Genomic DNA, 22,555 nt, shown 5'->3' on the forward strand with positions numbered 1-22,555 from the left:
CTTCTAAGTGATCTACTCTGCTGGTAGTATTCTCAATTGAGTTTTTAAGTTGGTTTATTGTTTCCTGCATTTCTAGGATTTCTATTTGTTTGTTTTTTATTACCTCTATCTCCCTGTGAAATTGATCTTTTACTTCCTGGATTTGTTTGTCAATGTGATCTTTCATTGTCTGATTTTGCTGTCTCATGTCTTCCTTGAGACTCCAGATAATCTGAAGCATGTATATCCTGAACTCTTTATCTGACATTCCATCAGTTGCAGCTATTACCTCTTCTAATGTTAAGTTGACCTGCATAGCTTGTAGTCCTTTCTTTCCTTGTCTTTTCATACTGCTCGCGTTTCTTTCTGCTTGGTGCAACTGTTGTGTTTTTGAAATTTACCCCCTGGCCTGTCTTTCCAGTGGGCCGCAGGTATCTTTGCTCCCCCCGCTCCGGCACCTTGTAGCTCCCCAGTGCGCGCCACAGACTCCAGCCGCAGGGCAATTGCCTATCAGGCTATGCGCCCCTCCGTGCGGAGAAAAGGAGCTCCCGCAGTCGAACTTTGCACGATGGAAATCTGTCTGGAGCCCCTCGATTTCGCTGGAAATTGGCGGCGGTCTACTACGGGTTCGGGCGGGGCGGCCCAAGCCGCTCAGGGTGACCGCCGCTTGCAAAAGCGGTTGCTGGCTCCGGGACTTGACTTCAGCACCCGCCGCGTTGCCACCTGTGGAGCCGGTTAGCTGTGGCCGCGTGGTTAGGGACCGGGATGGAGAAACAGCTGCTCCCAGAGCGAGCACTATGCCTTCTGGGGGAGCCCGATGGCAGAGGCCCACTGCGGGTTCGGGCAGGGCGGCCCAAGCCGCTCAGGGTAACCGCCGCTTTCAAAAGCGATTGCTGGCTCCGGGACTTGACTTCAGCACCCGCCGCAGAGCCACCTGAGGAGCCGGTTATCTGTGGCCGCGTGTTTAGGGACCCGGAGGGAGAAGCAGCTGCTCCCAGAGTGAGCGCTATGCCTTCCGGGAGAGCCCGGATGGCGGAGGCCGACTGCGGGTTCGGGCGGGGCGGCCCAAGCCGCTCAGGGTAACTGCCGCTTTCAAAAACGATTGCTGGCTCCGTGTCTTGACTTCTGCACCCGCCGCGTTGCCACCTGTGGAGCCGGTTAGGGACCGGGATGGAGAAACAGCTGCTCCCAGAGCGAGCGCTGTGCCTTCCGGGGAAGCCAGGATGGCGGAGGCCCACTGCGGGTTCGGGCGGGGCGGCCCAAGCCGCTCAGGGTAACCGCCGCTGCAAAAACGATTGCTGTCTCCGGGACTTGACTTCAGCACCCGCCGCAGAGCCACCTGAGGAGCCGGTTATCTATGGCCGCGTGTTTAGGGACCCGGAGGGAGTAGCAGCTGCTCCCAGAGTGAGCGCTATGCCTTCCGGGAGAGCCCGGATGGCGGAGGCCGACTGTGGGTTCGGGCGGGGCGGCCCAAGCCGCTCAGGGTAACCGCCTCTGCAAAAACGATTGCTGGCTCCGTGACTTGACTTCTGCACCCGCCGAGTTGCCACCTGTGGAGCCGGTTATCTGTGGCCGCGTGGTTAGGAACCGGATAGGTGGGGTGGCTGCTTGCAAAGCGAGAGCTAGGCCTCCCGGGGGAGCCCCTTGCCGGAGTGGCTAATGTCTGCGGACTAGACCTCTGTGCCCGAGTGGCCGCCCAAGATCCACTTCTCTGGGACAAACTGTCACTTCCAATAAACCTACCAGATCACGGCTGCTCTCCTCTAAAGGGAATTATGCTAGGAGTTCCTCCGTATGTAGGCTGCAGCTGTCCAGGTGGGTCTTTCTTATCCCGTTAAAGTGGAGACGTTGGAGTCGCTGCTTCCTCGACAGCCGCCATCTTCTTCCTCCCATATAAAATATTTTAATGTACACCATCATATTTCATTGTCACAGTCAACCTATGAATAAGTAGGAATCATAGTTTTTTATACCTATTTTATATATGGGGAAACTGAAACTCCAAATAATGAACTGGTTTTTGTTTTTTGTTTTTTTGTGTCTTTGGTTTTTGGTACTGAGGGTTGAAACCAGTGGCACTTAACCAATGAACCACTTCCCCAGCCCTTTTTAATCTTTTATTTAGAGACAGGCTCTCACTGAGTTGTTAGGGCCTCGCTAAGTAGCTGAAGCTGGCTTTGAACTCATGATACTCCTGCCTCAGCCGACCAAAGCCCCTTGGATTACAGGTGTGCACTACCACACCCGGCCTGGTTTTCAAAATAGCAGTAACTGAATGGTCCAAAATGTAAACCCAGGCAACCTAACTTTAAATTCTTTGTTTGGGTTTTTTGTTTTGTTTTCAGCTGCATGATTCTGCCTCTTTAGGCATTTGCTGTATTTTTAATATCTATTAATGATGGTATCATTCAGCCTGTCTCCCAAACCAGAAATCTCCAGCTCACTCCTGACTTCAATTTTTAGATTATCTGGCTACTATGGAAAGAATGAATTGGGGAAGGGGTGCTATTTGAAGCAGATAGAACATGCAGAAGACTGTTAAAACCAAGTAATCTAGGAAAAATGGAAAGAATGGATTGATTGGTTTATATTAAATATTTCAGAGACAAGTCAACAAAGCCCACTGATTAATTGGATGAGGAAGATAAAATAAGGAAAGGAAAAGAATCAAAGATGGCTCTGTTTTAAGCAACTGTAGATTCCTGTGTGTACAGTGAATAGTTTCCTTACTGCTGTCTTTCTGGATTCTAGTACATTCTCTGCTTGGCCACCAGAGTTATCTTCCATATAAATGTGCCTGTGTCTCATCTTCTCATTCTCCTGATTCAAACCTCCATTACCCTTCTGTTCTTTGTGTGTGGAGTTATATATATTTAGACTACCTGGATTTTACTAAATTTCCATCACTTAATTACTAATCCCTAGTTCCTTGTTTGTTTCTAATGATACTTAGTAGTACTTACCTCATGAGTCAACAGTATAAGTAAAGGTAAATGAGATGAGTGTAAAATCCTTGACGCAATACCTGATGCAAGTAAGCTCAACTAATGGAAACTGCTTGCTATTATTAAAAGTAAAATTTTTAGTTTGGCATGACTGGCCCTGTATATAAAAGCATGCCTTATTAAATATATTTAACCCCAGAACCTACTATGGCACTCATAGTGAGAATTCACTAAATATTTGTTGGGATGGATGGTCTAAATGTATGTGTGCAGGAATGTAATGACCTGGCCCTTTACAGTGGATTAGCAGGTTAATGCTTTGAGGCCTTTCCAGACCAAGTAAAACTCCAGGGCTTTAAAAACTAGGCAATAAACTATCATTAGGATGTTAATTTTAAAGTTTTACTCATGCTAATTAATTTTTTGATTAACAGTTAACAACATCCCTTAGTGAAAGTCTGCCTATTTGCTGTTCTATGTACCATTTTCTAAAAACCTGGTCTTGACATATATAAGCATCATTCATGTACAATAAGGATCCCAAAGTGTAGACCAGTCAAGTAGCATCAGAAAAATTTGATAATGTGATGTCACCTTAAAAAAGCAAAGTATAGGGCTGGGGATGTGGCTCAAGTGGTAACACACTTGCCTAGCATATGTGAGGCCCTGGCTTCGATTCTCAGCACCACATAAAAATGAAATAAAGATATTGTGTCCACTTAAAGCTTATATATATATATATATATATATATATATATATATATATATATATATATATATATATATAAAAGCAAAGTATGAAAGAATGTATAAATAGTATGATCATAATACTCCCTATATTAAAAAAAAAAGTGGTTTAGCATAGTGGTTGAGGAACAGGCTCAGAAGGGCAACTTCCCAAGTCCAGATGTTGCTGTACTGTTAACCAGCTATGTGATCCACTACTTAGCCTTTCTTCCTGAACTTCATATCTATGAGGTTGCTGTAAAAATAAGTGAATTAATATGTATAAAATACCTAGAATAGTACCTGACAAAATAGGTACTCATGACATATTAAGTGCTATCTAATAATCCAGTTTTTTAGAAAAAAAAAATATATGTGCTTTACCCACATATGGGCATGTATGCACATATATAGAGAAAAAAAGACCAGAAAATGTCAACATTGGGTTTTTTGTTTTGTTTTCTGGATTCAGGTTTATTGATAAAATATTTTTTTCCTTTTTCAATTGTTTGTGTTTCTGTTTTATAATCAAGAGTACCTGTTAATTTTAAGTTTTCCAAGAATCACTGTGCCCATAGTGTTTGTGTTTTGTATGCTGACACCAGCTCTATCCTTTCCACAGTCTCTCTCCTCAGGCATATCATCTCACTTAGCTCAAGTGCAGTTGTTTACATGAGCCTTGCTTCTGCAGATTTCTTACATAGGTAGAAAGATGTAAAATTAGAATCAGGAGGAGGAACACTGAGTGGAAGTTACTGATATTAAGAATTTCCTTTGTTCCCCTGAATTTCTTTCTGAGTGTCTGCATGTTATAATTTCTTTAAAATCATAAGCATCTAGGCCTCTGTATTTCATTGAGAGGGAGAGGTAGGGTTGGGGAATTAGATATGTATATATATATTAGGATTCTTTTTTTTTTTTTTTTAACACAATGCCTTTATTTTTTATGTGGTGCTGAGGATCGAACCCGGGTCCCGCCCGTGCTAGGCGAACACTTGATTGCTGAGCCACAATCCCAGCCACAATTTTAGGATTCTTGAAGCTTCCAGTTTTTGTCTCAGCTGGAGCTTTTTTCCCCATAGCAAATATTTTGTTCAATGTGTTATTACCACATAGACCTTCCATTCTGAAGCCATGTTTTTCTCTTGTAGGGAGTTTGCCTGGCGCGATCCTGAGTTGCCTGAAGTCATTCACATGCTGCAGCACCAGTTCCCGTCCGTCCAGGCAAATGCAGCAGCCTACCTGCAGCACCTATGCTTTGGAGACAACAAAGTGAAGATGGAGGTACCATACCCAGCGCCGAGGATGACTTGGGGAAGATAGTGCTTTTCTGCTTAGCAGCCAGATGCTTGCATATTTAAGAAATTACCAGGGGTCAGAGAGGTAGCTCAGTGATAGAGTATATGCTTAGCATGCACAAGGCTCTGGGTTCTGTCTCCAGCACCACCAAAAAGAAAAAAAAAAAAAAGAAATTATCAGATGCTTTGTGAAGAGACATTTTGATTCTATATACTCTTTTCCTTCCTTTTTTTTTTTAATGTTTTTTAGTTGTAGATGGGCACAATATCTTTGTTTATTTATCTTTCTTTATGTGGTGCTGAAGATCGAACCCAGTACCTCACGTGTGTAAGGCAAGCGCTCTACCACTGAGCTACCTGCCCAGCCCCCTCTTTTACTTCTTAACTATGCATTTCAGTTCCTGGAGCACTTTCAGCCTTGTTGAATCATGCATCCACTTCATTAGCTTATTTATAAAACATGAGCAAAAATCAATTTAACCTGCATTGTAGAAATATTTTTTCAAATCTATTAGATAAAAATTATAAAACTTACGAAACTAGTGAGCTCATATATTTCTTGAGATCTAGTCAAGATCAGTGGCAATTGAAATTAAGTTAAAAGGATTTATAAACTTTATGCTAAATATGTGAATATTTTACTTCAGATTTTGAAGTTTTAGATACTTATAGAAGCACAGCAAGTTACTGGATATTGGTCAGTGTTCTGTTACATTAACATTTTAGGTCCCTCCACCACCACCACTACAATGCCATATGGAAGTAAAGTATTTTTCACCAGTTTAATGCGCAAAACAAAATAGCAGCTACAGACCTAAATGTGAATGTAGTGAATAAAGTCCAGAAGCATTCAAATGATATGCTGATGAATTGACAAACAGAAAATGTAGGAAGAGTAGCCTATTCTAGAGAGCCTATTCTAGAAACTAAATGAGGTCAATCAAAACTTCCTTCTTGTGATGTTCCTGGCCCTGCATACATCTTTATTGTGTTTGCATATTTGCTCATTGCACTTCTGGAGTGAGATATATAACTCCCAGTGTATGTTCAGAGGGCTGGCAAAGAGCTGTGCTGCCTACATGAGGACGTTAATCCACCAGGGTCTCCCATCTCATTATAAAGTCAGGAACCCAGGAAAGGAACATTGTCCTAGAGAGCATCCTCAGAATTTACAAAAGATATGCTACTTAGAATAGAAAGTAACCTTCTGAAATGATCTCTCCATAACAGACTTATTTGATCACTACTCAATCACATGTCACTTAGGCCTGGTACCTAACATTTTTCATTCTAGGTGTATAGACTAGGGGGAATCAAGCATCTGGTTGACCTTTTGGACCACAGAGTTTTGGAAGTTCAGAAGAATGCTTGTGGTGCCCTCCGAAACCTTGTTTTTGGCAAGTCCACAGATGAAAATAAAATAGCAATGAAGAATGTTGGTGGGATACCTGCCTTGTTGAGGCTGTTGAGAAAATCTATTGATGCAGAAGTACGGGAGCTTGTTACAGGTAGGTATAGAATGTGATGTTTTCCTAGAGAAGATATTGAAAACAATCTAGGCTATGCCTTTGAATATTATATATATGCATATATACTCACAACAGTGAAGAAGGCTTGGTATGAGTTAATCTAATGATTCAGAAGGCATTTGCAGTGCTATAGGGTCATTTCTATTAGTATCAGTTATTGAACTTATTAATGCATATGTATCAGCTAACAGATGACTTGTTCATAGAGGATGACTACATCAATTTTTATTATGTATTCTATAGTAAACCTACTTATTTTAAATAGACTGGCTCTCCTTTATTATGAAAATAAAATACACGTATTGGATTGGCCCCCTTCCACTTCAGTTCTTCCAGTGCCTGAATGCCTGTTTACATTCCTAGTCACTTTGCTAGGCCCCAGGGATATAAGGGGAATAAAGCCCAATCCCTGTCCTCACATAGCACTCAGCCTGGGTGGTTCTGTGGGTTTCAGAGGAAATGTAGCTAAATGCTATGACTCAGGAGAGAGCACAGGAGGCACAAAGGATAGGTAGGAAAGTTCCCAGGATAATATGAAATCTAAGTTGACCTAAAGGAAGAGGAACATTAGCAGGGTAAACAGGAGGGATATATTCAGGCACAAACAGAACAGAGATTGAGACCCAACATAGGATTCATCTACTCCTCCAACCAGCAGGAGGGGGATGCTATATTATAAAACGTTTTGGAGGCAAATAAGGCTGGTAAGAGATGAGAGCCTATTTTAAGGAACTTTGAGGAGGCACTTACTTGTCAATGAGGACATTATGGCTTGGCATGGTCAGCTTAGGCTTTTACTTGTGTTCTTTCAGCAGGGTTAGAAAGTAGAGGATTGATTCCAAGGGTACTAGCCTATGCCTAGGAGACCTATAAGAAGGTTGCCAGTCTGGTGGTATAGGGAGGGGCAAGAAAGAGAAGAGGGGATGGTTAGAAAAATATTTCATGGTAGAGTGGGGGAAGACAGGGAGGAGAGAGTGACCCTGTCTTGAGAGATTGGACTTGGCAGTGTCAACAATTGTATTCAGGAGTACATGAGGTTGAGATAGAGGAATGATTCTGCAGGGAGAGCAATTAATGACAGTATTGCTTATTGTAGAAAACTCAGGAGAAGTACCAAGTATGTAATGGGAGAAGAATGGTTAAATAAATTGCAGTACCCTCGTACAGTGAAACCACATACAAGAGTAAAATCCGCACATTAGAGCTCTATATAGAAACACAGATAAAGCTTGACACATTTCCAGAATGATAGCTGAGATATGATGCTGTTGGAATAAAATTTTAAAATATGTAGATTGAGACTATGCATTATTTTTTAAAATAAGCACATGAAATAAAGTTAAAATTTCTAATTGGAATTATAAAAAGATTCATGAAAGCAATTACCTCTGCAAGATGGAGAGAAGAAAATGGGTAGGGAATATATTCCAACACTATTTTTTTAGAGAAATCTGAAACAAGACAAAATGTTAATATTTGATAAATCTAGATGGTGGTGGATACTTGGGTATTTGTTTCATATTTGCTCTCCACTAAGAAATCAAAGTTGTAGGTTTTGTCAGATATAATTCAGTAACACTTGGGAATGTAGCAAACCATCTTGCATCTAATATCTAAGGGCAATCAATTTTCTTGTAAGATATAAATGTTCAGAATACAGCATTAATATTTCTTTACTCCCAATAAGGCATGAAATTTACATACTAAACATAAGATATACTTTATCTGTAATCTTAAACTTTGAAATGGACTGTCTGCCTTTATGTAGACCTACCTCTCATGCCAAAAAAAAAAAAATTTCCCATTCATATGTATGTGTACATAGAATGAAAAAGACAACAAGCTAAATAGGATTAATAACAAAGAATACAGTTACATGCATCCTAGAACTCAATACAGTCAACTCTATTTATGCCCAAAAATTCACCTGAAGCTGACTATTCAGGAGACAATGTTACTTGCAGTATGTGAGTGCTTTCTTTCTTTTTTGTTATTTATTTTCCCCTAACTTTGAACTTAGTGTATAATGTCCAAGTACCTTCCCACAGTAACACACTTGTGTGGTCACAAAGCTGCAGAATGATGTGTATGAGCTCCTTGAGTGATCAGCAATGTGCTGGGGACAGCCTGATATTAGAAACACAGCTTCTACCCAAATTTGGGTCTCTCTTCATTGGCTAGCAATTTATTTCATGGTTTGGTCCTTATATCACTAATGTGCAGCTTTTTTATTTCTCTAGCAAAATAAGATTTTTTCTGGATATTTGTTTCTTGAGTTTTTTCCTGTGGGATAAACTATTACATTGCCCTTTCTGGGGCGAGCTCAAAGAGTTTGTAAGATTCAGTGTTGAATAGGAAAAAGGGTATGTGAAAGTTTGGTGATTTTTTTTTTCTCCCATTTAAAAATAAATCAAATTTATTTGAAAAAAAAAAAGCTGGACAGCAATATGAAGGGCTCTTACGTACCAATTTATCTGGGTCACACTCTGGACTTGAGTGCTAATTTGAATGCTTCTCTCCATATTTCATCACTCCATCACTCCTGTGTTCATTACTATAGTTGTTGAGAGCTCAAGATGTTTTAGACATGGATCCTGACCTTGGAGAGAGGATGTGAGTGTTTCTAATTTCAAAAGAATTATATCTCCAATAGATGGTATTCCATCCAATGTAATACTATGAACTGAACAACTACTGATATTTCTTTTGTGGACATGTCTGCCAGTAGATTTCAGACTTTAAGAAGTATTTTTTTATGATAATCAAAGAGAGTAGGGAAAATTAAAAATTGCTTTTTAATTTTCCCTATTCTCTTTCACCACAAATACTTTCACCATACTTTCACCACAAATAATTTATTTTTATATGTAGACTGATTGCTCATGAAATTTTTTCTTTCAGAACATTGAAATAGGATTGGTCAATGTGTAAACACATCATTCAGCTGTCGTATGTAAAGAAGTTGAACCAGAGGCCTGAGTTTGATTTCTATGTAAACACTGCCTTGCTAATATTAAACTACAAAGTCACAACATAAATCTGGCAGAGTTGCTTCTGTGTGTGCACATGCAGGCACCCTGTATGTATCTGTATGTAATTTCTAGTCAAAGACTTATAGAGACAACAAAATTATTCATTCAAATTTCTCAGCCCTAAAATTTAATGTTACCAAACTTAACTGATGTTCGGTAATAATTTAAGAATAAGAAAATAAATCCCTATTATGTTTTTAAACACAAAAACATCAGAAGCTCCTTGAGTTCTTTCATTAGCATTTCCTCAAGTCAAATATTCATAGACTGGCTTTAAGTTGTAGAATCACAAGATAGAAGGGGACCTCAACATTTGTTCATCCAATCAGCCATCCAATGAGTAAATCCCTGCACAGCTTCCATACAAGTGCCCATCGTGTATTTGAATCCGCTTGGACAGGGACTCATTACTTCTTGGGGATAAGGCTGAGCAGCAGCATTGTCCAGAAAGCAATAAGACATTCTTTATGATTTGAGAAAGTAAGGAAGACAACATATCAGAAGCTCATTTTGCCTAGGAACCGCCCTGCAAGAAGACCAGTGCAGCCATACATCCTGCCACCCAGACTCCTTCTAACAAGAACAGTGTACCCCCCATATTCAGTAAAGCACATCTTTCTCCAACATGGCCGCACAGTGATTGTGTGGCCATGTCACTCACCAGTCCTGTCAGCTGCCTATTTCTTATAAAATATCATCAGAATTTCAGTATTCTTCCAATGATATTCACAAGTGCCATGGTCCTGGCCAACCTTGCACAATACCAGGCCTTTGTAAGTGTGGTCTCAAAGGTCTTCAATAAAAACCGCATTCAACTCTAAATCATGTTTAATTAAGTAATCTGAACTTTTGTCTTCAAATTGTTATATAATTTGAAGAAATTGCTATCCCTTGGAAACCAGGTATTCTATTATCCTAATATTAAGTAATTCAACCCAGTTATTAATCCAAAGTCTTTTTATCCTCATCCTCTATGTTTTAGTTTGACTGTATTTAAGTGAAGAGATTTTAGCTATTCTTTTTTAAAATATGTCTTGCCTTTGCTTTCAATGTAATAACTGCCCAGGGCTATATTTTTTGCCTCAGCTTTATTTTCAAGAGGGAAAAAATACTTTTTGCCAAGTATATTTTCCCAAGATAGTATGGCTGTCATTTTTAATTAAAATAGTTCTCTAGTAAGTAACATGATTCTTATGTTTTCTTCATTGTATTGAACATTTTCCAGGTTGAAACCTAATGAGCTTTTCTTTAAGTAATTGCTGATATATGTGGGTGCTTGGAGTGATTTTTTTTTTCATTCCAAAGGGACTCTTTACCATGATGGTGCTTAAACATGAAAGCTCAATGAAGTATGATTGTTCCCCAGTTGAGTTATAAAATAAATGTCTTGTAGGTTATAAACTATGGATTAAAAGTGGGAACATCTTGTCACTAAAAGAGATGTTGAATTCATTTGTTAAGATTGTTAAATAGTGTTTCTAAGGTAGAAAGTATGAAAATCTAGTTATTGAACATTCTGAAAGCATCATCTTTTTAAAATATAGAAATTGCAGATACTGCCCAGAAACTGCAGACCTGCTTTAATGCATCAGATGTTCCAAAACTATCACACTTTGATTTCTTCCTACCACTAATGTTAAATAAGAAAAAGTAGCCTTTGTTCCTCAATAATAATAGATTTCATTCATGTAACTTCGGTACTCATATTCCTTACAATTTAGAAAGTGATTATTCACCCATATGGCTAAGTAAAATATGTCCACAGTATTTATTTTGAAACTTTGGGCTTCCTGCAGTAGAATCCAGACACTGTATAGAACATATTTCCTTCCTGATCATTAGCTCCATATTTTTATTTAAATCATAGGTTAATAATAAAATGATAGTTATCACTAAGGAAGGTGTAGATGAACCAATAGATGGCATGAAGAGCAGGAGCTTAGAGGACATAACACTCAGCCTTTTGAACTATTACTTGCCATCACATCACAGGATGAAACACTACTAAACCTTGACCGAATTAATCTACCTCCTGAATAATCATTTATTCTCTGGTCCAGAGAAGAGGCAGCTGTTTCTTCCTGTGCTGTTTTTAGTGGACCATTAGAACTGGTAGGAGTTGCATAATAGATTTATTATTTTCAGAAATCTAACAGCATTCCCTCCCACTTCCCAGCCAAAATCAGTAATAGTCCTCATTACTTGGTCTACTTTATAAAACAATAACAACAGAATTCCTAGATTCATTGAATCCCCCCACTTCCAGAACATTTCAAACTATAAAAATTGATAATGAGAAAATGACAATTTTTTTAAATGTTCAATTGGTAATAAATCAAAAGACCAACTCTTAATTTATAGAGAACCCTGAATTGGGAAGGACCCTAAATAACTCTGTTCTACATTCTCCCATCCCTTTTAGATTATAGAGGAGAAACAGTCCAGAGAGGTTGGATAGGTGAATCTTCAGGCTGAGTTCCTAATGTGCAGACTGGCATTGGTTCTGCCCACTCTGGCCATCCTGGCCACCGAGAATCACTGAACAGGAGCAAATCTGGGGCTTTAAATGCCTTTTCAAACGTCATTTCCATGGTGCTTTCAAATTATCACCAAAAAGAGAATGAAAACACCCTTAACTCTGAATTTTACCTGGTATTAAAGAGAATATTCTTGGGCTTCACACCAGTTTGATCACGTCCAATTAGTGATCAGGTAACCTCATATTCTGAGTAGGTGTCAGAGTGCTGGGCAAACTGAGGTAGTCAAGAGAGGAGGCTCCAAGGTCACATATAGAACTTGGGTGGGTAGTCAGCCAGACATGGTGACATGCACCTGTAATCCCAGCCACTACTTGGGAGGCTGAAACAGGATAATCCAGAATGGGAGCCCAGCCTGAGCAACACAGCCAGACCCTGTATCAGAAAAGATAAAAAGAGGGCTGGGGATATAGCTCAGTTGGTAGAGTGCTTGCCTCATATGCACAAGGCCCTGGGTTCAGTCACCAGCACCACACAAAAAGAAAACTTGCATAGTCCGTCATCAATCAGAGTAGAATTTATCAGCAAAAGGAAGGTCCCATAATCATGGGCTCCCTTGGTAGACAGTCTGCAAGTGCAAGGAAGGTGATGGCACATGAAGAAAATTTGAACCGAGGATGTCCAGGAGACCAGGCCAGGTCCCTCCAATTCTTTATGCTTTCTGAGTCTGTCGGTTGTCCTGCAGCTTATGACTTGAGGCTCTTTTGTCTCAGAGCTTCTGCTGACACTAACTAGGTTGAAGATTTAGCATAGTTACAGATGAATAAGTATGTTCCTGGGACATGTAAGTCAGCTGTGGAATATGTGACTCCAGTGACTTTCTGGGGTAAATCTCTTTGATAGTATGAATGACCTAATTCTTTGTCAGACACTGAAGAAACATACAGAATGACAAGGGTGGAAGGGGCCACTGCCCTAACTGCCACTTCTGCCTCAGAACAATACACCCATTTCTTTTTATGTAACCTGTTCCCTTTTACTAACTTCTCTAACAGAAGGAACCATCCTTTATGTCCCTTATGGGCAATTCTCAGTCAACATTTCTGGAATTGTAAGCCTATTTATTTTCTATAGAAATGCCTTTCCCGGGACCATAGGACTGTATAGCCACATTGTATCATTAATCCTCTCAACATACCCAGAAAGTAGTAAAATTACCTAGAAAAAGAAAAAAACACATTGAAATGCAAATATGATTCTGTAAATGGATCTCTGGAAATTGATAGATCTTTTCAACAGTGCTATGATCCACCTTTGTGCCTGCAAAAATCACAGAAACCCAGGCTAGCACTTTTGTTCTCTAAAGACACTAAAGATCTATCACTCATGTCCTTCATTTGGGGAAAAATTTCTACAGCAGGAGTGAGCCCCTTCAAATCTATTGTGTCATTTGGGACCACACTGTACATTGTGGTGTAGCCCCCGACATCAGTTTCATACAACTGCCTCTAGGAGGCTTTCTTCCCAGACCACCTGAGCATTCTCTCACCTCTGCTGCTGAAACATGAAGTGGTGACACCCTCTTGCCACCCACCTGAGCCCAAATGAGCTTTCCCATGACTGATGAGGCTTACACATCTGCTATGTGTAGGAATTCCCACAGAGCACCAGGGTGCATGAGGCAGGACCTGCCATGCTGTCTGGGCCAACAGGACTACCTTCTGCCCAGGAGTCCAGCCAGTGGGGGATGCATCCAGCAGACCTAATGGGCCAGGTAGAAGGAAGCCATGCTCCATGCCTATAAGCTAGGAACTGTACTACACATTCAGTGACTCGGGGGGCCACTGGACATGTTTCAGGAACCTCTGCTGAGCTGTGAATGAGTATATACAATCATTACTTATTTTTCCTCAGAATTTATCCAGAGGAAAGAATTTTACTGTAATTGAAGATAGTACTTTTGTCCCACTCTTATGATAATTGTCTTCCCATTGTTTCAATTTCATTTCAGTTGTATAATTTATTGTGGCATCATGGTCCTAGTAGAAAGCTTGAGCATAGCCTGAAGCTACAAATGGCAGACATTTTTTTATAGCACTGCTCTCTCCCCACTACTATCCCCTCGACTCTCATTTCTGTAAGCAGCACTATATTTTCACACACATGCAAGCTATTGGCTCTTCTTCAACACCAGCCTCAGCTTGCATCAGGCTCCAGATTCTCACTAAGCACTCCTTCTCCTCTTGAGCCTTCCCTTCACCTCCTTACTTTTTCCAGCCCTCATCACCTCCCTAACTACTGTTTAGGAACATAGGTCCTACCCCTCCTAGGCTATTAGCCTCACCATTATCCCAGGGGTAACACTGCTGCTGGCATTTGAAATCTCCCCACCCACCAGTCCCATCTACAGTCCCTGTGCCCATCTTCCAGACTTGTCCCCTCCTTAAGCCTTCCATTCCTGCTCCTCCCCCAGAGATATGATCTGCCTCAAAGGGCTCTCCCACTCTACCCTGCTTCTGTGAGATCTCTTTCCTTCAACTCAAACATGGTGTTCCTTCAAACAGAAGCTCCCGTACATTGAAAATTGTTCAGGATGAGGAAGCACAGTGTAGTGAGTGTGGGATTTGGACCCCACAGGAGAAAGCTGGGCCTCCTCTCTGAGGGCCCCTGCCTGCTCCTAGCATATACCTCCATTATTTCCTAGACATTCTCCAGCTAAAAACTCGGGATCTGACAAAATCACATCTCCTGTTCTCTTTGTAGTACCTGCTCCTTTGTGTTTTCATGAGGAGCTATGTAGCCTACCTGGCCCACACAGGACATTCAGACCTTGTGTGTGTGTGTCATAAGGCTCTGAGAGCAGGTGCCTCACCTCTGTCTTGTTCAGAGGCTGGCATCAAACAAGCAAGGACCTTTACCAGCTCTGTCCAACCGAAGAATAATGTAACATATGTAATTCTAAATTTTCTAGTAGCCACAGTAAGAAAGAAGGGAGGGAGTGAAATTTACTTTAATAATATATTTAATTTGGCCCAGTAGTTCAAAAGAATGATGTCAACTTCTAGTCAATATAAAAATTAGTAATAAGATACTTTTTAATGTAAAACATGTTGCATCTTCATATGTGTATTTTATACAACTCAATTTGTATAATTCATATGTTCAATAGACACATGTGGCTGATAGTTGCCATATTGGATGGCACAGATCTATACAAGTCAAATATTCCTTATCTAAAATGCTGGAGGTGGAAAGTACTTGAGATTTCAGAGTTTTTCAAGATTTTGAATATTTTCATAGACTTTACTGGCTGAGCATCCATAATCTGAAATTGAATTTTAGAGCACTTCATATTTTTAGATTCCAGATGCTCAATCTGTATGGTGCCTTGTTAGAGGTAACATAAATCTAAAAGATATAAGGTGCGTAGATTTAAGGCTACACAGGGAAGCAGGTAACTATGTTGTAACAGGATATAGGTACCATAACATCTTGATATTACTCTTCCCCCCACCAAAAAAAAGTCACAAGTTTCAGAGGTTTACAAAGTCTCCACCTGATATAAGGGGAGAACTTCAGGGGCAGCTACAAAGAGAAGAAATAAGAGATGCATTTTTGCTAGATCTTGTGTTTGCCAAAGATTATCTAGGAAATAGTGGAGGCCCATGCTAGGAGCAGGCAAGGGCCCTTAGAGCAGAAGTCCAGCTTCCTATCTTGTTATTAACAGTGTGGGTTTGGGCTGAGGTTGTGGCTTAGTGGTAGAGCACTTGCCTCACATGCATGAGGCACTAGGTTCAAGCCTCAGCACTACATATAAATAAATAAATAGATGGACAAAATATCTATCTATCTACAGCTAAAAAAAAAAAAAAATTAAGAAAAAAAAAAAGAAAACAGTGTGGGTTTACTAGATGCCCATACACCCTGATCCTCAAATGTATTCTGAAGTCCTGATACTACTAATTTTGTGATATTAATATTTCTACCCCTATTTTTTAAGATTGCTTCTAATCTTGGGTATGTATAACACCAGCATGTTCCACAAGCCCATGGATGCCAAGTTGCTAGGAGAGGATCAGCATCCATACCAGGCAGAACTGGAGCATTGTCTTTGTAGCTGACATTATTCTAGGATGGTGGGGCCAGGTCCTCCCTATCTGTTATCTCTTTTAATATTCTTCATACCCCTGGGCTGGGGATGTGGCTCAAGGTCGCCTAGCATGCGTGAGGCACTGGGTTCGATTCTCAGCACCTCATAAATATAGAATAAAGATATTGTATCCACCTAAAAAAAAAAACTAAAAAATAAATATTTTTTTAAAATATTCTTCATACCCCTAAGGCTGGGTTAATGTTGTGGTTCCAATATAAGGTGTCCCCCAGAAGCTCACGAGAGATAATACAAGAGGTTTGGGAGGTGAAATGATTGGATTATGATACCCTTAACACAATCAGTAAACTCGTCCCCTGACAGGAATCTAACTGGGTAGTAACTGAAGGCAGGTAGGTTATGGCTGGGAGAAGGCATATCCCTGGAGGCATGCCTTTGGGGTTTATATTTTGTCCTTGTTGAGCAGAACTCTCTCTGCTTCCTGATCATGTCCTGAGCCGCTGTCCTCTACCACACTCTTCTGCCATGATGTTCTACCTCACCTCAAGCCCTGAGGAATGAATTTGACCATCTATGGACTGAGACCTCAGAAACTGTGAGCCCCTGAATAAAGTTTTCCTCTTCTGATTGTTCTTATCAGGTCTTTTGGTCATAGCAGTTTAAAAAAAAAAAAAAAACTGACTAAAACAGGTAGTTTTACTTACCTTGTAAGCATCTTGTGAAGGAGCATGACTGAAACGAAGACATCAAGAATAGACAGATTGCAGCTGAGCTGAATCATGAAAAGCAATGAAAGGATGTTTCTAGTGATATTTGAACACACTGATACTCTTGGATTTTTTTTTTTTTTGCAATGTCTACAAACATTTGTTTTTTAATTAGGAAATGGGGCATAAATCAAATGCTATATATAAATGAATGGTTTAAGATTGTCTTTTATATCAGAAAGAAAACAAGTATGTCAGCTATTGTGTATTTATACTATCAGAGAAATCACGTTTTACAAATTTTGTTTGATTGGTTTTTAATGTCCTTTAAGAAATGCATTTTTCAAATAGTTGCTATTATTTTAATTAATCAGTAAAGCCAGCTTCTAATTTGACTATATAATTATCAGTTGGCCATTAGAATAGCAATAAAGCTAGTTTTAAACATTAGCTCTTTCAAAATTCTGCAGCGTAGGATTTATGTGAAATGGTATTTTAATTACTTTATTCATTCTTTGTGGGAAAAATGAACTTTCATCTCTTGTGGCAGAACTTCATTGTGCTTATTGGTTACTCATAATTATGTGTGCTTTTTCTTATGATAGAGAATAAGCAGTGTTTTCTACAATAATATGCATGAAATTCCTAATGTTTTCTAAATTAGTTTGTGTGTGTGTGTGTGTGTGTGTATATATATTTTTTTCTTAGTCCTCACAACAAATAGCTAATTACTTTGAAATAAATAAAACCTCAAGTCTTCTAAACCAAACTATAGTTTATTTTTAACTTTTTCTTCAGGAACTAGAAGTAATCAAGTGTGCCACTTAATATTTTTGAAGCAAATTTTGCATTAGGATATCAGAGCCAGAGGTTTATCATGTTGATGGAGAATGCTAATCCCACAGCTCTCTATTTTCTCATAAATCTTGCTACATTTGAGAGTTGGCATATTTTCTATTCATTACTTATGGCCCTAGCAAGATTCTTCCTGACCCATTAAATGAACCCATAGACAAACTAAATGGAGAGGACATTGTTTCATTACTATTTTAGTGAGGTGGTGCACACACAGGTATTATTAACTGGTCTTAAGACTGGTGCTTCTTACTTTGAGTTGCAAAGCCAAATAATTATCTCATATCTAAGATTTTTATGTTTAATTGGACATTTCATGCCCAGTATTTGTTGATCAGAACTTGTTGCCTTGGATTTTCATAACCTTATTTTAGAAATAGAAAGTGGGGGAGGGGAGCAATGTATTCAGTTTCTTTGATGTAAGAAATAGCTAGTTAAAACAACACCGTATGTCATCATTCTGTATTACGTATAAAGTGCAAGGTTAGAGGATAAGATGACGCATTTCACAGGATGACGAAACTGCTTTTATGTGGGTCCCTTGAATGCCAAAAGTACTTAGCAAAAATGGAATATTTCCATTTTTCTGGTCAGGAATAACTTTCAACTTTTTTCTTTCTTTTTTTTTTTTAAATTGCAGAAATGAAAACCTGTATTTCAGTGGCAGACTTGTTTTATGATCAATAAGTCATCTAGTTGACCAGATGATAAGCCTAATCAATTAGCAAGGGTTTCATGTTTTTAAACAACACTGTTTCTTTCTCTTTTGCTGTTTGGGGAATGGGGATTCTGGCATGTTGTAATAAGCCTTAGCTCTGATTCTGGGAGATGAAGCAGCTATGGGATTCTCCTATCCCCACAGCTGAGATGGTGGTCTCAGTAGGAAAGGCAAGTACAACTATGCCAACTATCCATTAAAGATCCAGAACATTGTTTTGACCCTCTCCCTGCAGTTACAGACCTTAAAGACACTCCTGAAAACTCATTTTTAAGAAATGGTACAAAGGGGAGATAATATAATACCTGTGAGCTAAGTCTGACAGAATGTAAAGTGAATACATCAATAGATATTTTTGAGCACCTTTTATGTGTCCTGCATATGTATAATAGAACATAAAGGAAGAACTGATAACCAGGTAGATCCTTATTATACTCGCCTAATGAAATTTTAATTTAAATTAAGTTTAGAAATATAAGTGCTCATCATCCTTATAAAAAAATTAACATGTAGAATTTCAATCCTACAAAACAATCAAACAGGAAAGTTAATTCATTTGGAGCATCTTGAATCTAAGGCATTATATGTAAATCACAGGGCCTAGCACAGAATAAAGCCATAGTAAATGGTGTCACTTTTATATATTGATTTATGAATGTTTATTCTGTGACTAATATCAAGTTTACACAATGGCTAATAGTAAACTGTGTAGAATGACATATAACTGTACTAATCATTCTGAACTCCTGGGAAGAAGAAGCAGCAAAACAAACTAGTCCCAACACAGAAAATCAAAGGAATTCTCAAATGTGGGAAATATCCTCTTGCAGAATAAGGTCTTAAAAGTAGTCAAGAATGAAGACAGAAACAATAAAATCAAGTTTTCCTGCCAATGGTCAGAGAATTTCTCAGCATGGACCCCAGAATCCAACACAAAGACAGACCACCGCTCTTCTTAGTTATAATGTCACCTAAGGTTTGTGACATAGGCTGTTTAATTTTTTGTAGCGATACATAATTGGCCCTCTGTATCTGCAGATTCTGCATCCAGAGAGGCAACAAACTATGGATCAAAAATATTTAGGAAACCAATATATAAAAACCAATAAAACTTTAAATAAAGCAATAAAAATGCAAATAGAAAATATAACAACTCTTTGCATAGCATTTGCATTGTATTGGGTATTGTAAGGTATCTAGAAGTGACTTAAAGTATATGGGAGAGGGCATAGATTATATAGAAATTCTGTACTTTCCATTTTATCTAAAGGACTGTAGCATCTGTACATTTTGATATCTGCAGGGGGCCTGGAACCAATTTCCCCTGGATAATGAGGGGCAACTACATCCTTATAGCCTCTAATATTATGGGCTTTACTTTCCATAAACCTTGCCTTGCAGTTAACTTGACTGGAATGCATTTATTCTGTGAAGCAGAACATAACTTATTGGAAAACGAAGCTGGCTTCCATGAGTTGAATTTTGTGAAGGGAGGAATTTGAAAGGCTTTGATAGAAAAAGAATTGCATCAATGGCATTAGAAACCACATGTTATAAAATTGTCAGCAGGAAATGTTGGGAAATGACACTTTCCCCATCGATGGTGTGGGCCACATGCTGTCACTGTGGCTGGCTCACGCCTTCTTATAGTCCCCATTGGTACCCTGAGTTGAGTACACTTGGCCTCTTTAGCAGAAAATATTAAAGCCAGATTTATGGCTACCCTGCTAGTCCTCTTCCCACTTTTCTTTTTTCCCCTTCTGTCTAAATCTCCTGACCCCACCCCACTCACATCCCATCCCCACCCATCTTGAAGGAAGAACCAGGGTGGTCCTAACTAGAGACTGATGTCCTGACTCTGGTTATGATGGGATAGGAGAAAATCCTTTCAGGGTGAGAGGAGACAAGGGAAACCAAATTAATGAGGTACAGAAGTCAAAAACAAGTAAAAGAAGAGAAGAGTGAGCACAGGTGCAGAGCAGAATCCAGGGCCCAGGACAGAGCACATATATCAGCCACTGTTATTGACAATTACCTCCACAGCCTGGGGCAAGCAAGGGAAGGGATGGCCCTCTCAGTGTATAATCAGGGTTCAGTTCTAGCCCTTTGCTTCCACCTCTCCTTCTTTCACAGAGGAAAGAGCTCCTATCTACTCTCTCATAGCCTCCTCCTATACAACACGTCCAGAGAAGGCTGAGCAGGCAGTTTCCTGGCTGGCTGCGTGGGTCATGATACGCTGGAGCAGCAGTTTTTGGTCTTGTCTATTGCCCAACACTCTAGATCAGTCACAAACCTGACACGCTCCTGTGGATACAGCAGATTTTGCCTGCTCCTTCCTCTGCACAGGGCCCCGAGTGTTTTAGTGTTGATAGTTCTGAAAGCACTGTGAAGACTTACAAGCAGCTTGCCAAGTGTATATCAGGAATACGGGACTCTGAGAGACTTTCATGCACAGAACACCAGCTTCACCATCTCTCCTCCACCCCCTTCCCTCGGGAAAAAGCATCGATGTGAAAATGGTATTAGGAAAGATGTCATTTCAGACTTGCTCTAATTCCTATAAGCATAATTATTCAAAAATGTGCTATAACAATAATTTAACCCACCTCACAGTTGACGCAGAAATGAAGACCCTCTAATGTGCTTAGCATTAGATAAATAACAATCTAAACACTACATTTAAGTTCTCTTGTCCTGGAAATCTTGGTATGGATTACAATATGGATGATTTTTTATTTATTGGTAGTTTCACCTCTCTAAAAAGGAATGACAGTTACTTGTGCTCCTAAAACACATAGTAATAAATATCTCAAAGAGGAGATAAAAATGTTTAAACTTTATCTAAATAAGGAAGATGAAACAAATGTAACAACTCTCCTTGCTAGTAAAGTTACTGCAAGCACTATATTTATAAAGCTTGAGTTTCCTGGTAGCAAAAGTAAAATAAAAAGATGCGACCGATGATGAGAAACATGCCAGTCTTCAGTCTTCCAAGAAAAAGGAATTTTTTTTCAAGTCACATAGCTGCTGCATGTAAGGGTATTGCAATGAAGAACAGTTTTACAAAAACCACAGGTGCATTATAAGATGCCAGAAACTCATGTGTGTTCACTCAACACTTATTAGGGGTCCATCCCCAGGCTGGCTGCAGATATGGGCTTATAAATTAGGTTTGGGACAGACTGAATTCCTATCAATTAGGGCTAATGTGTTTATTTTATTCCTAAAGCTGCAGAATCTCTAATGGTCTGATTTTTGAAAATTCATTTTAGGAGTTCTTTGGAATTTATCCTCATGTGATGCCGTCAAGATGACAATCATCAGAGATGCCCTCTCAACCTTAACAAACACTGTGATCGTTCCACATTCTGGGTGGAATAACTCTTCTTTTGATGATGATCATAAAATTAAATTTCAGACTTCACTAGTTCTGCGTAACACGACAGGTTGCCTGAGGTAAAGTCTTTATTTCTTCCTTCCAATTAATTCTGTGATTAAATTTTGTGTGCCCTAGGTAAATCGACTGTAGGAGGACTTTGCTAATATCAAAATTCCAGTTTTGTTTCATGGTTGAGGCCACTGGACTTTCTTATTCCGTAAGAAAAACATTATGCTCACAGACTTGTGGACTTAAAGAAGTTGTCTTACAAATGACTCTTCTATGAATTATTCAGAAAGGCCCTTTCAGTCTGAGCTTACTACCAAAATTCTAGTGTTTTTCACTTTCATAACATTTTTCTAGTTATCATGTTCCGATTGCTGGTGTGTTTGCAGCCTTCTTTTTGTTTAAATGAAAACTATGATAAAGCCTTTTGCTTTTAATTGGGGTAAAGATTTGTGTAACTTTTGAACAATCGTTGATTTTGAATTTTATAAATAATTGAAATAAGCCCACATACTATTTGTTTAAGTCTTTACCTTTAGCATTTAAAATCAATCAGCCTCTTTTAATTGTATGTAGTGAGACTCATCATTTGCCAGTAATACCCATCAGATCACATTCGGCCCTTTTCTTAGACTAACAGTACCCCCAGGAACTTGAGACAGAAGTCTTGAGCAGAGTGGCAGGTTGTAACAGGGAGAATGGCCTCTGGCCTCAGGCAGCTTGACTTCCCACTCAACTTGTACATCTTTAGAATAAAGGTGACATATCCATCTCAGACTCCTGAAGGAAGTGT

At 39.4% G+C, this 22,555-nt stretch overlaps 1 protein-coding gene across 1 annotated transcript in view; it reads left to right on the top strand.

Moving 5' to 3' along the window:
- Positions 1–22,555, top strand: part of Pkp4 (plakophilin 4) — a 247,528-nt gene that overhangs the window by 202,805 nt on the left and 22,168 nt on the right. Inside the window, exons 10-12 of the mRNA XM_077802620.1 lie at positions 4,806–4,934; positions 6,243–6,456; positions 21,650–21,833. Coding sequence (XP_077658746.1) covers positions 4,806–4,934; positions 6,243–6,456; positions 21,650–21,833 — 527 coding nt within the window. The remainder of the gene's footprint in view (positions 1–4,805; positions 4,935–6,242; positions 6,457–21,649; positions 21,834–22,555) is intronic.

The sequence above is a fragment of the Urocitellus parryii genome, chromosome 1, assembly GCF_045843805.1.
Source record: "Urocitellus parryii isolate mUroPar1 chromosome 1, mUroPar1.hap1, whole genome shotgun sequence".
In the NCBI taxonomy this organism is placed as follows: domain Eukaryota; kingdom Metazoa; phylum Chordata; class Mammalia; order Rodentia; family Sciuridae; genus Urocitellus; species Urocitellus parryii.